At 40.8% G+C, this 17,550-nt stretch overlaps 1 protein-coding gene across 7 annotated transcripts in view; it reads right to left on the minus strand.

Moving 5' to 3' along the window:
* mast2 (microtubule associated serine/threonine kinase 2) overlaps positions 1–17,550 on the minus strand; it is a 203,219-nt gene that overhangs the window by 51,752 nt on the left and 133,917 nt on the right. For 2 of the 7 annotated variants that reach the window (XM_034147303.1, XM_034147302.1), the window contains exon 5: positions 8,286–8,489. The exons of 3 other annotated variants lie outside the window; for them this stretch is intronic. In XM_034147303.1, the coding sequence (XP_034003194.1) occupies positions 8,286–8,489 (204 nt within the window). Of the gene's footprint in view, positions 1–8,285; positions 8,490–12,102; positions 12,794–17,550 lie in introns of those variants that run through there. 2 more of the 7 variants (XM_034147306.1, XM_034147307.1) reach the window with 2 other exon arrangements.

The raw sequence follows: 17,550 nt of genomic DNA on the forward strand, positions 1-17,550 counted from the left end.
ACATCTGAATGGTCTTCCTCAGGGATCTATACTGGGCCCTTTCCTGTTCATTACATATAATGATGACATTGCACAAAACAATGTCTCTAATTGGCTGATAGCACGGTCTCATATTGTGTATCAGCCTGAGTGCTGCTTCACTTCAACAATCTCCAATTAGCAACTCTTAAATTGTCGTTTGGAATGCAGACTAAACAAAATCAAATCTTTATTGCAGAAAGATGAGAAGCCATATCCTGATTTAAAAAGGGTACTTTTTTGTTGCACTTGTCTTGATGAAGTTTAGAAATGTAAAACTGTTCTTGAGAATTCAGGGTATTATCAAACTATTTATTTATCTATTATCATAAATGTACTCAAAACGATTAGACAGATGGGTACAGTCAGGTGCTATATACAGTCTATTTACAAAAAACAATATGATTTCCTTTTTCTTCTGAATTCGACGGTCAAAGGCTGTATTGTAATTGGTTGCAATCTCCAAATAAGCAGGTATTTTCTATACCCTTTGGCCATTACTCATTGAGCCCATAATTAACAACCTCATCCTTGAAGTATTTGAGTTTAGTGTCTGTCTCTGTCTATTTCTTTACCTTAAATAACGTATGTTCAAACTACTAAGAAAGTGGGTAGAACTCCTTCCTTGAGGAGTTACTGATTGTACTTCTCGAAAGAAATTACACCCTTCTGACAGATTCTTGCAGTAACGGCAGGTATGTTAACACTTACGGCATTTTTGTGGCGTTAATTGGCCCATCGCAGCTGCTTGCTGTAATTATGTAGTTGTGTAGCAAGTGTTTGTGACAGGACGAACGTGCCGAGATGATCACTAGACACGTGAAGCAATTAAGGCTGAAATCTTCGTTACAGTTGAATAATCAGCGTGACGCCTCAACATGTTTTTGGAGCTCTTTATCTTTTCTATATTTGTGATTTTGTATTCCTGTATCTGTGGGGACCATTTTGACATTCAAGGTTATGTTTGGCTTAGAATAAGGTAAGATTTAGGGTAAGGGGCTGCAAATGTTTTATTTTGTGTGTTTGCATGCTACTAAAGTATAAGTGTGCATGCAGGGGGACACCAAGAGTCTATGACAAGATTGTGTAAAATCCACATGCCCATGTGACAAATATTTACTGCATGTGATGTGGATGTGGCATGCAGTGTGTACGTGTGTGTCCTGCCATCTGTTGAGGTGTGCAGCATCAGCGGTTTGAGCATAGCATGCGGTCTACACACAAACACACTCCTGTATGACGGATGAGCTGCCATGTTGGATATTCAGTGATGTGTGTTCAGGGAATTTCATCGTCTGACACATAGACCCATATAAACACTAGAGTGATGTTTACTGCTTTCTCAATTTTGCAAAAAATGTGATAGCAATCTGTATTTTACATTACATTACATGTCACTTGTTAGACGCTTTTATCCAAAGCGACTTACATACTCAATACTGTGGGCAATCCCCACAGGAGCAATTTTGGGGTGAAGTGTCTTGCCCAGGGACACAACGACATGCTGACTGCAGTGGGGTTTGAACCTGTGACTATCTGATCCCCATACCAAGGCTCTATCCACTGCGCCACACGCCTCCCATTTTCTCTGAACTCTTAAAGCTTTGGCATTTGTGTTGAGTTTGTGAAGATAGTTTGACTTTTAAAGACATTTCACTTGTAGAAACTGATAATATCAGCTAAAACTGAGATCATTTGAACCCTGGGAAAAATGAAATTTAATGGGACATTTTAATCTTCACACGAATGAACTTTACGCTCCCCTGCAGACACATTTCTCATTATAAGCTGACCTGCTGTGCAACAACTAAAATACTCTCTAGCTTACTATAGTAAGGATAGGAATGAATTCTCTGGGATACAACACTGCCTCTATTTTGAGACCAAATATCCTTTTATAATTTACAATAACATACTTAGTTAATTTCTATGAATTTATGAGGAAACTGTCATTTAGATCATACAAGTGCAGGGACTTTGTGGTAATCACTTCATCTTGTAAGAGGTTTTTAGTTGATCGTGACATTTGAGAAAAAGTGAAGTTGGACTGATAAGAGTTGATCTGCTCCACTGAAGCGGAGCTAAAGGACATACAGTACTGTACAGCGCAGACGAAAGACAATAGGGGCCCGATAAGAAAGGAAGAATTGACACAAGAGAACAACCTTTAAAATGGAAGGACATAAAGTTGCCACTCAAAGTCCCACTGAGATAGAAGCAGCGCTGAGTTTTTGGTTAATTTACGGCGACTGTCGCTCACTCTGCTGCGGTTCACTGGCTAATGAATAAAGTTCAGAGGCGGCCTCATGAGTATGGATTTAAATATGAGCCAGTCCAAGGCTTCTAAAGTGCCTGTCAAATTCGGGGTGAGTATAATAAAAGGGGACAGAAGTTTTGAGAACACTAAAAAGATTTTAAGTGTTCAACTTCTGAATGATTCTGCTTCTGGTGGAAGATGTACAGAGGAAGCAAGACAACTCCACCTATAGTATAGTATAGGTTGACAGGCACGCACCAAACGTGACTTGTTTCTGACATGTTTACACACCAATGTAGCTGATGCAGCACACTTTCACTCTCAGAGAAACTGGTCTAGTTCTTTATTCTCCTGCAGGCGTTTTTGGATCCCTGCTGGGAAACATTTTTCCATTATGCAGAACTGACTGAAGGCAACATATTTGTGGGAGCATGTGTGTGTGTGTGTGTGTGTGTGTGTGTGTGTGTGTGTGTGTGTGTGTGTGTGTGTGTGTGTGTGTGTGAGAAGAGGGCTTTTAAGTGCCTCTCATCACCATGAAAGCAGCAGCCTGTCAAGTATGAGCACAGTGACTGAGTGCTGCTGCTCACTTTCATTGCTTTCTCTGACTGAAGCGGCTTTTATGAGCAAAAATTGGTCATGATTTTTTCCCTAAGCGTGGTTGAGGATTCAAAAAGATGTTATGTTTCCATGGCGGCATTACGGGCAAAGAGCAGTACCTCTAAACGGCCATTTAAAAAATAATAATATGTTCAAGACTGTGGGAAATATGCTTATTTGCTTTCTCTCCGATGTGAGATGAGAAGATCAATATCAAACTCATCGCTAGCCTGGATCTTTCCAAAGTTTGAAATGCATACACTAACACCTCTAAAGCTCTCTGATTAATGTTCTGTATCTCATTTGTTTAATCCACAAAAAAGTTCAATTTGTATTTTCTGAAGGAGTGACATGCTATTTCTTATTGACCAGTCCCTGCAGTGACTGAGGCTTAGCGAGCGTATCTTGTGACCTGGGAATCACAGAATCTGCACAGATAACATGTTGTTCTTCAAGAATAAGAAACATGACACTCACTTCTTTCCTCACAGATTGGAAGTAAACAAACACGTTACAACATGTGATGAATGTCCAGGGTCAACAATGACCTGTAGATGTTTCGTTCCTGCTTCAGGGCGCTAAGGGGATAGTTATGGAAGGTAGCGGTTGACCATAGTAGCTCAATATTTTGCATAGCAATATGGTAGCGATACATGACTAGCAAGTATTGGTCATTCATCATGTTGACTTATTAGATAAAACAGACGTTTATAAAATGCATTTGAATCCAAATGTATGTTGTCACTATCGCTCAGTATAGTGGAAAGTGTTATTGTGACTATCATGATTTTATTCTATAGTGGGTCATCTGGTAAATCCCACCTCTATAAGCTAATGTAACAACGGCTTGTTTGCAGATTTGTACCACACACAGATATGAGATCATATTTAGCTTCTTATTCCCAAATACATTATTTATTGCTTTTTAGTAGAAATGTTACCTGGATAAGTATTTATGGTGGGATTCTTTTTTTAAATGCAGTTTCATTACTCCAAGTAAATTGAAATTGAAAACTAAAAAGTAAATTCCCAATGCTGTTGTTTTCCATGTGTGAGAACTGCATTTTATATTCACAAATTGTAGGTCTGTTGGATTTATGTGCAGTACTTGAGAGAAAAAACAAGTCAAGATCTCAACAGTAAACGACATAAATAGTAGAATTATAGAGCTGGCATGTACTGTATGTTTGCAAATGTGTGTTTACTCAGGTTTTACCAGCGATAGGTGCGACTGCATATAGCCTCAGAATGTAATAACTTTGCCACTGTAAAACTCACAAGACACACAGAAGCATACGGCGATGTGACAGCGCTAACAGGAGATAGTGGAAACTAGCGATGTGCAAACAGCTGTGTGGGTGTTAAACTAAACTACCTGACACACACACAAGCACACACACACACGAGGCATCAGGCGAGTGGATGTGGATAAGATCTACAGCTAAACTCATTTCCAAAAGTCCACTCAATAATGTGTTTCTGGGGTTACAGCCACCACAGGAAATCAATGTAACACCTCAGAGTGTGTGGCTGTGTGTGTGTGGATTCCACTTTATTCACTTGCTTTCTGCTCTTCTATGAGTTAGTGTTATTGGGTTCACGCCCCTAAGAAAAAACACATTACACTAAAATGCAACTCTCATTTGGCCTTGTGCCTATTGCCTTTGTTTTCTAAGTTATAAAATGACGATCTGTTGATAAAGGGACTACTTTTGGTTGATTTACAGCAATACATTTTTAATAAGGAATGTGTCGGCTGCACTGTGCATCAAAACCTTTCAAGTATTAAAGTTGTATAATCATCTGGTAAAAAGTTTAAAATGGAACATTTTGACCCATTTTACACTTTCTTCTCCTACTGTAAGTGTAAGGGAAATGTTATGCTCCAAACTTTGGCTAAGTTTATCAAATGAGAAACAACATGTTTTCACAGTCCGAAAAGTATCAAACTATACTATATGCCTGTAAATTAGCAGAGCATGTATACAACCCCACTACTGTGAAATATTCTGCACTAAAAAGGTAAAACAAAGTAATTATATGTTTTAAGCGAGTTCAGACCAGAACTGTACTTTTTGACAAAAATGATTATACCATCAAATAGTATAATTCAAATGGTTTGTGTCCTTTTAGTTTGATACAGTTACATTTCTGTATTCCATTTATGGAATTGAAAGTGAAGATGACTGGGCCTTCATTCAACGTGTTTCATATTGTTTTCACTAAAACACCATAAAGATCCAATACATAAAAAAAACTTATATTCTAATATAAGTTGCATTTATCAGGAGGGGCTTTTTTGCTTAAGGGGTTACTCTCACATACAAAGCCCCCATTTGATAGTAACGAAAAAGGGGAATGGGAAGACAAATTCCGTTCCGATAATCCTGCCAACAGGAAGTCAGATGAACCATTTCACTTGCTAAACTTTGGGAGCTGTGAGCATCTGCCTAGAGATAGGCATTACCACCTTTCTCTTAATAGATCCGCACAGGTGTTGATATGTTAATCTTGGAAATTGATCAAATTAAAACCGTAAGCATCTGGCGAGTGATAATAAGAGAAAATGGAGACATGTGAGCAACGTCGGGAGAGCACATTAAGCACTAGATGCAAACATGTATGAGGTGCAGACACAATGAACTTCTTTTTTAAAGCATTTTATCAATACAAAAAATTGAAAATTCATTGACTATATTATGGCAAAAAGAAGCAGAAACATCCTGCATTAGATAGGAAGTGAATATGAGCCTTATGGGTGGAGAAGCAAGTAGTCCTGTTTGTTTGACACATCCGAAGACATGGTCAGGAAACAGAAAGCCAAGCGATGGGCGGAGCCATAATTACTATGCTTTTGAACTGGATATGATAACTGGTGTTAAAATTACCCTTCGCTTCAACTATTTTCTGTGGGAGCCAAGAATCAATTTTGTCCTGATTACAGCTCTAAGCCAGCTCCATCCTCCCAATCCAAAAACTGTTGCTACGCAGGAGTCACTTCACAGGCTCTTTCTCTTTTAAAAATACTGCCGAGACTAACTGCACACAACAGGAGGCGGCGACAGATGAAGAAATCTGTGGTGTGTGTGTGTGTGTGTGTGTCTGTGTGTGTGTGTGTGTGTGTGTGTGTGTGTGTGTGTGTGTGAGTGTGGCAGTTATACCCTGTTATTACAGGGAGGAGGAAGAAAATTGCTTCCTCACAGTGATAAGTACAGCTCTGTGTTGGCTTCTCTTTCCTGCCGGAGAAGCTGCTTCTGACTGAGTGACAGAAGAGAAAGAGAGAGGGGAGGTCAGCTGAGGTAACGCAAAATAAGAGGATAAATAACGACAATGTTGTCACGCACAAATGCCAAATTGTGCCTTGCAAACTGGATTTGCATCATGAACTGGTTAAAGGTACGCAGATAGAGAACATTAGATTCTAAAGGACACGCACGGAGCAGTTCTGGTAAACATCCCAGCAGTGTGAGGTGTGATTCCTATAAACACAAACACACAGTGAGACAGAGAGTCCTGTTTATCCTTCAAACGACAAATCCTGTTAGCTGACCTTCACTGGAGCAACTCCTGCTGAGCATCTAATACATGCAAAGAGGAAGAGGAGGGAGATGGAGCGGCAGAAATTGAAAAAGAGATGACTACAAACAGCTAATTGAGAGAGAAAAATGAAAGGAGGGGAGGAAAAGAGGCTATAGCAGAGACGGGAAACATCTGAACTAATACGAATATTTATAGATGGAGTGAAAATAAGCGAGTACCTCTTGGAGCGCCGCAGCATGCTCCTCTCGGGCAGTGAGAAATTGGAGAGCACCGTCCAGGAGTCAGACATGCTAACGCAGACGTGCGACCATCGCTTTAACACACTCTGCAAACAGACGCTGGCTCCCACCTGTCACACCAGCATGAGTGTGTTAGAGTTGCTGGTGTGTCTATTCTCTCCTCTCTCTCTCTCTCTCTCTCTCTCTCTCTCCGCTCAGCAGAGCCCCCTCCCTCCCTCCCCCCCCTCTCGGATGCTCTTTTCTTCTTCTCACCCCTCTGTTCCTGAGTGGAGCTCTTATTGGGTTCAGCAAAAGGCAGAGCGGGGACAGACTGGTTATTAGAGTAGAGATGTGTATAGGGAGATAGGGTTTGATTCCACCAGTGAATTGCATCAGTTATATTTACCGTAACTTATTTCTATTACTGTTCAAGATGAAATAGAGATGCAATCAAGAAGAGATGTTCCTTACTTCAAGACAGGGAGGAAATGCAATAAGCATGCAAGACGAAAAATCCCGGAAAATAATTAGATTAGAATCTACTGAACATCCAATGACCCTAAATGTGGTAAAAAGGCTAAAGTCACGCCAGTTATCATCATTATAACCAAGGTCTTCTGCTTCTCTTTACGACAAATGGGACTGTGAATGTGTTGGATATACACTCAAATAAACCATAGATGGTACAATTTATTATAAATATATACTCAGACAGTTTTGGCCACGTTAGTATTTTCTAATTTGAGGAACTTTGCAAAATGAACATTACAGTTTTAAAGCATCAACGCATCCTAATATTGCTCTTATTGATCTGTCAGTCTTCTTTGAATATTCGTCAGAGTTATAAAGAGTAGAGCTCCGGAACTAATATAGCAGGCGTCCACTATCAGATGAATCACCAACTATTTTATTATGGATTATCGCTTTGAGTATTTAAAATAACTTTTGTAGAGTGACCCTGAAGTCCCTTCACAAAAATCAATGGGATATTTCTATTGGGTCTTCGAATATAGCAGAAAACACAATCTACTGTATGCTAAACACACTTTTACAAGTTTTGTTATTATTACTTTTATAATTGTTAAAGCATAATATAATAATATAAATGCAATCGGCAGAGGTAAAAAGCTAGAAATAGGCTTTAAGCAAACTCTATCATGACTTCACGGACTGAGATCGACGTGAAGACGTTTAGAAATCTCAATTAGTCACTTGTTAACAACCGCTCTTTTTATGACATATTCTCACAAGTGTGGTATTTTCTGATGTGTTTTGCGTCATAGAACACAATGTAAAAAAACTTGTACTTGTGTTAAACACAGAACCTATTTCGGGCTTCTAACCAAAAACAGTTGTGCTCGAGATGAGAGAACCAGAAGTGTTAAAATGCCCACTATTTCCAGGTGTTACGACTCATTCCAGCACCTCCCTAGTGTCCTTTCAAGTATCCAGAGAAGTCTCTAATGTTGAGGTGTCATTAGTGTTGGACTGCCTCTCACTGCCCTTTCAGCAGCTCAGTCTTCACGCTGAACGCAAATGTCGCCTGACAAAAACAGAAGGTCAGGAAAGTCGTTAAAGCGGGCCAACAGAAGACACACACACACACACTTACTGACAAACAGGTGTGTTATGGGGTGACACAGCACGCCTCTTACCTCCAGAGGAAGGGGTTTCCTCGCTGGTGAACAGGGGCCGACAGAGGGCCGTCAGAGGAACAGAGGGAGGGGGAGGAGGAGGACAGGGGGGAGAGGGTGACGACGGGGAGCTGAACGACGGAGGGATGAAAGGAAGTGGGGGACAGCAGGTGCTGGAGGAGGCTGCTGTTGCCGTGGCAACGCAGCTGAGCTGGCGACCAGATTCTGCCAACAGAGGAGGGAGGGGGGGAGGAGGGGAAGAAAGGATGAAGAGGGGAGGAAGAGAGCAGGGCCAGGATAGAGGAGTGTGTGATGAGGACTTATTGACCGTGTGTGTGTTGGCTTTGAGGAGACATCAATGCTGAACTGTATTGATAAAGCAGTTGAGAAGTCTAAGTGGAAACATCTATCTGTTCTATTTTCCTCCATCTGTCCAGCTACACCCAGACGTGTAATATAGTGCACCATTTTAGGACTACCATTTTACATTTTGATGTGTCATTTTAATAGTTTTAACTACAATCCTTTTGATGCTTCATGCTAAAAATAATATGTTATCGGAGACCAACTTAATGTCCTGAAGTACGTAACTCTGGCTGAATCATGGCTCCAGAAAACTGTCTCAATTAAGATCTGTGTAAAGTTTGTTCATACTTCATCGACTGAGACTTTGGTGTAAAAAAGTGAGTTGAACATGAGCTTGGTTTAACTTTCATAATTCCTAGCTATCGCTCTTAAAAAACGCCACAGTCAGTCCGTTAGAATGGTAGGATATAGTGAAAGGTTTGCAAATGAATATGTTTTTTGTACTCTATACAATGTATTTCTTAATTTAGGATGGACTGATCACAATGCCCATCGAGAAATAGTTTGGTAAAGTAAAAAGTTCAGCTTTTACTGCCCAAATTTCAGTCGCGTTTTGAGTGGTAATAGCCTTTTTCGACAGCGGCTGACAGCACTGAGCTCATATTGTAAGAACGTACAGCCCCTGGATTTGAGGGTTTGAGGCTGCAGCGTGCCAGGCTCTGCCCACTGATCCGCACCGGCTCTGCCTGCCTGCAGATGTCCCCCTCACAGCAGGCAGGAAGCATCGCACAATAACTTATGGTGGTTGGAAACAGCTGGACAGAAAGTTCTGGATCAACTTCAGAGAGCTCAGTAAGGACTCCATGAGATGTTTGTACTCAGTCATATCAAATGTTGCCTTGCTTTACCTCTCACAAGAAGAAGTCCAAAGTATTGTGAAGAAGAAAAAATAGGGTTGACTTTTACATTTAAATGGTCTAAAAACACCCTCAGAGTTCAAATGGCAGTTGGCACCAATCTGTAGGGCATGAGGAGCGTATGGTGGTGGCTTCCATGTCTCCCCCCCCCCCCCTGCTGGGTGGGACAGAATGGGTGAGACCACCTGCTGGGAAGTCAAGGGCTATTCAGATTTGAGCATGAGCAGTGTTTCCCGTGCATAATGTAGGGCCATCTGTGGTGCACCGCTACAGTTTCCGCACGTCCATTGCATGAACAAAATTAAAACAATTTCATAATGAAATGCTAGATCCAATAGTAAGTCGTGCCATCTGGCCCCCGAGCGAGTGGACTAACAGTGCTGCTGTCACATATAGTGGGGGGGGGGGCAGTTTGATCAGGTCAAAGGGTCGAGGTTTTTAGAGATCAGGTTTAATAAAGACTATTTCAACAGGATTAATTAACAAACAAGAATGAACAACTCAGGCATAGACCAATTTAACGATATGCAGCCAGACTGTAAAGACGTTTTTTTATGTGTCTGTTGCCAGGTTTTCCATCCAAATGTATAACAAATGTTGACTGAATTTCACGAAAATGGGCATAGTTGATCAAGATAAGCAGGTGATGCCAATTGTTCATATGTAACCATTACACAATTGAAGAAGAAGAGGGTAAAACAAGATGTGGTGAACTGTATGGTGGAAATTGAGGGTAATATGAAAGATTTTTTTGTTTCCTGTATTCATGTAAGGAACATCAGATCGGCGTGTAGCAGTGAGACAGTTTAAACCTTCCGCAAGTACTTTTGTATGATACTACAAGATTTGTTTCAATTTTACAGCGTTCCGTCTCATCGATTTTTACGAGCAAGTCGAAAGTGCAACTGAGAGATGGTGAATAGAATCGTCCCTTCCTTTGGTTTTTGGCATTCAAGTTAACCACGTTTTCCTCATTACACAGAAAGTGTGAGTTGATTATATTCAGTTAAAACAATGTGCAAATACCCAGATATCTGCTTTGACATACAAAGTTTATATTTGGATGTGACCTTTATAATTGGCGGGCTAACTAAATTGGGGCTCTGGGCTGTAATTAATACCTGAGAAGGGACGGAAAATTACCCATGCAAGAAAGTACACGCTGAAAACATTTAATAGCTTGTGCAATGCACCTTCTGTAAATAATGAGTAGATTCTATATACTTGGTTTGATTTTCATTTGATTTAATATCCTTATTTAAAAGTTTAAATTATAATAATCAGTATATGAATGACCCCCACAGATGACCCTCACAGTGGGGGGAACACGGACATGTGTTTAGAAATAGAGAGCTGGTCACTGGAGCTTATAAACAACTTCCTTCCCTGCTGGCATCTCACTCTGATACCTTCTCATGTTTCTGTCTCCTCACGGTTTTACGTTCCACCAGCTCAGTATGAATGTACACTATGCAGGTACTAAATTACGAACGTGTGTATGTGATGCTAGCTGAACCCGTTAACATCCGTATATTTAGTGACGCAGCTACAAAAACAATGTAGGCCTCACGCATTTATAATGGTCTGATATTCAGCAACATATCTGTATGTAGACAGTAACACAAATTGACAACTAATAAGAAAACATACAAATCATGGCAGAAGAGCATGCAGATCATTGGTATGTTTACATCCAAATGTTTCATAATGTCTAAGAAAATGTCTGCAAAAACATTGAAGATAAAGGCAAATCAATATATTTCAATCAGATTCATCAATATTCTGAGTATAGGAACATTTGAAAAGTGCAAGCACCTTTAAATCAAGTCAATTATTGGTTTGATATAGGATATCTAAATGTATGTTGTCATTGAGTTAAATGTACATCCCACAGCATCATCTTTTAGTACATTGGCACATTTCTGCAAGGTGAAAATATCCATTTCTAAAAGTTTTCATTACCAAATGCCCTCAAAACTAACTAAATCTTGCTATAATTTTAAGTGCTAATTAGCTATTGTTAGCCTGCTTAAATGCAATAATAATATGCTGACCATGGTGAACATGACCTACTGAACATCAGCATTGGTATTGAGGGCATGTTAGCATACTGGTGTTGGCATTTAGCTCAAGTATAGCCTGCATGATGCTAGCTTGACTGTAGTTTAAAAAATAAATATATATTATTGATGTTTTCCTATAGTGGTTCTTGTCAATGGCCATTTCTATTTGGATGTGAACATACTGTCCTGACAAAGAAAAAAGAAAACTATGTAAGATACATAAATGGTTGCCTTATCAGGTCTGCATTCTTCACACACACACACACACACACACACACACACACACACACACACACACACACACACACACACACACACACCACACAACCACACACACACACACACACACACACACACACACACACACACACACACACACACACACCACACACACACACACACACACACACACACACACACACACACACACACACACACACACACACACACACACACACACACCACACACCACACACACACAACACACACACACACACACACACCACACACACACACACACCCACACACACACACACACACACACACTCTTACTGGAGGTGAAGGTGTGGGGCCCCCGCTCTCTCCTTCCTCCTCTTCATCTTGTGTCCCGGGACAAAAGGCTCAACCGTAATTTTGAATAATCCAGCGAACTGCATCAGCTCATCTGCCTGTCAAACACATTCTGTTCTGTCCGTCCTCCAGCTTAAAACTGTCCCACGGTAAGAACACCATGAGTCAAACCACTGGCTGTTAAATATAAAGGAATGACCAGAGTGTGTGTGTGGCGTCAGCACCTGCTCTTATCTCCAGACAGAGACACACACAGTTATGTGAGGTATCTGGAGTAGAGTGTTTCTTCACCAACAAGCATGGGCATGCTGAGTCACAACCTAAAACACAAACACTCGCAGTCTGTGGAGTGACGTGCAGACCACGCACATCTTTGGCTCAGCTCAATAAGTAGAGCAACTCATGTTGTCTTCCTTTGAATAATCCAGAGTCATTTAACTCATGAAAGAAAATACTTTTAAAAAGAATTATGTGAAAAGTTTTGAGTATCTCCTGCATGTCAGATAATAAGGAGGAACCAATTCCTTTAAGTCCAGACTAGTTGGTAGCTGACCCTCAGCTCCACCAGACAAGGGACGCTCCCAAGTTCATGTCCCCAGGAGCAGAGTGCCTTTCCTGGGTACAGTTTGATCAGTTCCCCCCTCTCAGTTCCTGGAAGTCTCAGAGTGTCTGATCGCTGTGACATGAGAGGACTGACTGAATCCTAACAAAACCGTACCGTGAGAAGGACAGGGAGACAGACGGAGGGAGGAGGGTGAGAGAGAGGGGGAGGGAGGGAGGCGGGGATATGAAGACAGGAGGGAAGCCTGAGATGTTCTCTGTTCTGCTTCATACTGATTATTTAGAGCTTATTGTGTAAAGACAGGAATGCAGAATCAGGAATGCCTTTAATTTGCTACATGGCTTGTTTACAAGATAGTTGGTAGGTATATCTAGATTCAGTTTGTTGCTTATTATTATAATTGAGTTTTTAGGAACAAGTTTGCGTTGGACGACAGAGTAAACTTATTTTCGAATTACTTTTTAAAGACTATAAAAGTCAGGTTTACTTCTTAAAGTACAAAAATTACTGTTTTAAAAAGAATAAATACAATAATGTTATTTCTTTATTAACTTAAGGCTAACTTTACTTTGGGCTAAAATGTGTTTTTTAAACTATAGGTTTTATTTTTTTATTTATAAAAAATGTGTTTTAAATGTTTATTGAGTTGGGTGAGGGTTAGTTAATTCTAATTATTGAGAAGCATGAATGAAACTGCCCTAAACACAGACTAGTGTTGATTAATTCGGGACTAACTTCTTACAGAGAAATACTTTAGTTATTCTCTTTGAATACTTGCAGGAGATGAAAAGTTGCAGCACCGATCACAACCTTACAGGGAAATGGTCTCGCTCTCTGACACACTGACTCTGGGGACGCTGTCATGATAGAGTATTATCAGAGCAGCTGTCCTCTCGGTCTGTTCCTGTTTCTCAGAAGCCAGGACACCGCTGACCCTAATGGGCTAAATGCAGCTCACTGATTGCTAATTCATAAACAATGGAGTGGATCACAGACGGCTCTGACGGGGGTAGGGTTACACACACACACACTACTTTTTATAGTGATGCAGTTCTCAATCTGAAACTGGTATCCGTGACTGGAATCGTACATTTGGTTGGTGTATGGTTTTGTCTGTTTATGAACAATGAATCATGGTGCGCTGCGGAACAAAAACCCATAAGAAACAATGACATCACTTCTTTCTCTCTTTCCAAATCTTTCTCTTTGCTTCCCCTTCTTTCCGGGTAATTGAATACCAGAATGAATACCAGAATGAACACACACACACACACACACACACACACACACACACACACACACACACACACACACACACACACACACACACACACACACACACACACACACACACACACACACACACACACACACACACACACACACACACACACACACACACACACACACACACACACACACACACACACACACACACACACACACACACACACACACACACACACACACACACACACACACACACACACACAATGTGGTTTACTAAACTGACGTAAAAGAAGCTGTAGGACACAAGGATGTCATTACACACCAACTTGGACCTGAGTGTGTGTGTGTGTGTGTGTGTGTGTGGCCAGTTTGAAATGGAACCTTAAAGCATGGATTTTCTGACAGATTTCCCATGAAGACAAATCGAATTAGGAAAATATCCAACAGCAAACATGTATCCTCTGTGTCTATAAGGTCCTCTGTGAGCCGTTGGTATAAAAGAAGGCCAAAGTTCAACCATCTGTACAAAGCTTTTTATCAAAAATGCATTTGAAGAAGTAAGAATCATGTTTTAAATCTAATTTTAATCTAAGAGAACATTCTAATTAATGTTGTATTAAGTTGTGATAGCACCTTTTTGATCTTGGTAGAGTGAATAACAGTCATGACTTGAAAGAAAATGGTTTGAAAGCTTCAACAGCAAAACAGAAACCAAGGGATAAATAGCAGCTCTAATGTGAAACATCACTGTGTATTGACATGTTTTATATAATGTAGCAGAATGTGCACTTCTTTTCTTTAACCTTCTATGTTTGCATGCAAATAGTTGTATTCTATTTTATTTCATCTTTTATTGGACATTGTACTAATTATGTTTGTATAAATATCTTAATTAAGTTATATTTTGTAAATTGAACATTCTTACTTTAAAATGATGCTTTTCAAGTTCATATTTGTATTTTGTGTCTCTACTATGTCTCCATGCTTTCATGTTCAAAAAGCTCTTTATTGTTCTCATACTGCCTGTGCTGCAGCACCTCTTTTCACCCTCTGTCTGAAACCAGACAGAGGGTGAATTGGTCGTGATTCGTCAACCGCTTACAGATGTCTCGCCCCTTAGCCTATCGTGTTCAATGTGTTGGAGCGCTAGCCAATAGAAGCACAAGTGTGACAAAGTGAAGTCACTATGTTACAGAAGTTAACAAAAGGAGTCCAATGGGGCAACCGTCACAAAACCACATTTCTCAAATGAAAAATAAAGTATTCTATTTCATATTAAATACAGTACTGTGCATCTCAGCAGTGAAACAACGTGAGGAAATCAGAGAGGAATCAGATGCCCTGATCTGTTTCCTTAAAGGTCCCATGTCATGCTTTTCCGGTTATTACCCATCCCCTTGTGTTGTGTAGCTTTTTCTGCATGTAAACGGTCTGCAGAGTCACAAACCCTCAAAGTACACCCTGTAGCAAGTAAAACTCTAACACAGAAAAGACCTGTCTATGCTGCCCCAGAACGCCTCGTTGGAGATTTTTATTTTCCATTTTTTTCTTCCTGGTCATAGTGACGTAACGAGCTCCTCACACACACACACACTCACCCAGCCTTATCTTTTCTCAGCCGCGGCTCCGCGGATTTCCAGGCTGTGAGTGTGTGCGTGTACTCAGGCTGAGTTCCGTGGTGTCACGCTGTCTCGCAGACCCCGCGCAGCAACCAGGAAACGACACCAGTAATCCAGCTCACACTGTCCACTCCTCGAGTCTCAAAGGGCGGAGCAGCGAGCCCCACAACGTCCCGCCAACACGGCACCCAGACCCCACGCAGCATTCTCATCTGTTTGTCATTACTGGTGTCATTTTCTGGTTGCTCACAAACGCCATTGTAACACATAATTACTGATGTTCCGCTGTAACGGTGGTGGACTCATCAGAACAGAGTGGGCGAGCTGACCAATCAGAGCACACTGGGGTCACAGGGAGGGGGGGGGCAGGAGCTCCAACAAGCCGTTTAGGACAGAGAGTGAATACACATACTATACAGAGATGCTGTATGAGAAACCAATGTGAGTTTGGAAAATTGCACAATATAAATCTATTCTAGTAGACCTCAACAATGGAATTATGATCAGTAGAAATGGCCATGACATGGGACCTTTAACTAAGAACAGCGGCAAAGAGCAGACCGCCGGCTAACTGTCACTTTAAGTCCACTCGGACTCACAGAGGCTTCATACTGCCTATGAACTCACTGCAGAGCCTGAAGATCACGCACACTACAAATCAATGCACACACACACACACACACACACACACACACACACACACACACACACACACACACACACACACACACACACACACACACACACACACACACACACACACACACACCACACACACACACACACACACACACACACACACACACACACACACACACACACACACACACACACACACACACACACACACACACACACACAACACACACACACACACACACACACACACCACACACACACACACACACACACACACACACACACACACACACACACAGCTCTGATATTAATAATCTGATAGAGCAGCCCAGTGTCTTCAAAGAGATACTAAAAGACAGGAGAGATAGAAGATTAAAAACGTTATTTGAAATTTGGACTTGACGGCTTTAGGATCCTAAACGAAAATGAGAAATCAGGATTTTCTCTACAGACCAAAAGAGAGAATCTTCAGATGAAGCGTTCATAACATGCTGTGGGTTGTGGGAAACTGCTCAACATCTTGACCTATACAATTTTGTTAAATGTTCTGCATTATGTGGCGATGTGCATTTCATTCAAAGTTCTAATCCTAGAATCTTTGCTCACATTTCTTACATATGTAGTATACAGTACTTAGTACACCTGGCAATAATTGGCTATGTAGAATGGCCCAGTCATGTTCTGTCATGTTACCAGCAATCCTGGCTTAAGAGCCCTACGGTATGTCAGGCCTTATTTGGAGGCGTAACGGTCATTCCTGCACAGAAAAACATGACCAGAACCTAAATAATAAAATAATATATCCTGATTAACGTGAATATCTCTATCTTCAGTCTATTAAACTTGCAATGTATCGTTTCCTACCGCTATGAGTGTCAAGAAACAAAACAAATAGAGTTTGATGAGGTTGGATCATTGGATCGACAGTTTTTGTCATCACAAGGAGGTTATTACTGGGAAATGATCCACAGAGGTCTCATCTTCTCCAAAACAAATGGACCTTGTTATTAAAACCACTTTGAATACAAAATGTGTGTTTCTCCAATGCAGTTTGGCTGCTGCTAACTTTGGCTAATAGGCTGCTTGTTGTTTCACATTGTCTTTAAACGACATGCACCTTATCCGACCCTTGTGTGTTTTAAAGGTAGCTCAGGGAAACAGAAAAACTCCAGAGTGAGTTATAAGAACACTTGTATGAGAAATCTTATATTCCATCTGTTGATCAGAAGCAGGACTGTAAGTCTCTCGACTTTTGTTTCAAAACATGTAGAACGTTTCCAGCAGGACGATAAATCAGCTTCCTGGCACACACTCACACACACACTGATATAAATAGATCTGATATCATACACAGAGGGATGCTCAGCTGTTCTGCCACAT

This window comes from Trematomus bernacchii, unplaced genomic scaffold (genome assembly GCF_902827165.1).
Source record: "Trematomus bernacchii unplaced genomic scaffold, fTreBer1.1, whole genome shotgun sequence".
Taxonomy (NCBI): Eukaryota; Metazoa; Chordata; class Actinopteri; order Perciformes; family Nototheniidae; genus Trematomus; species Trematomus bernacchii.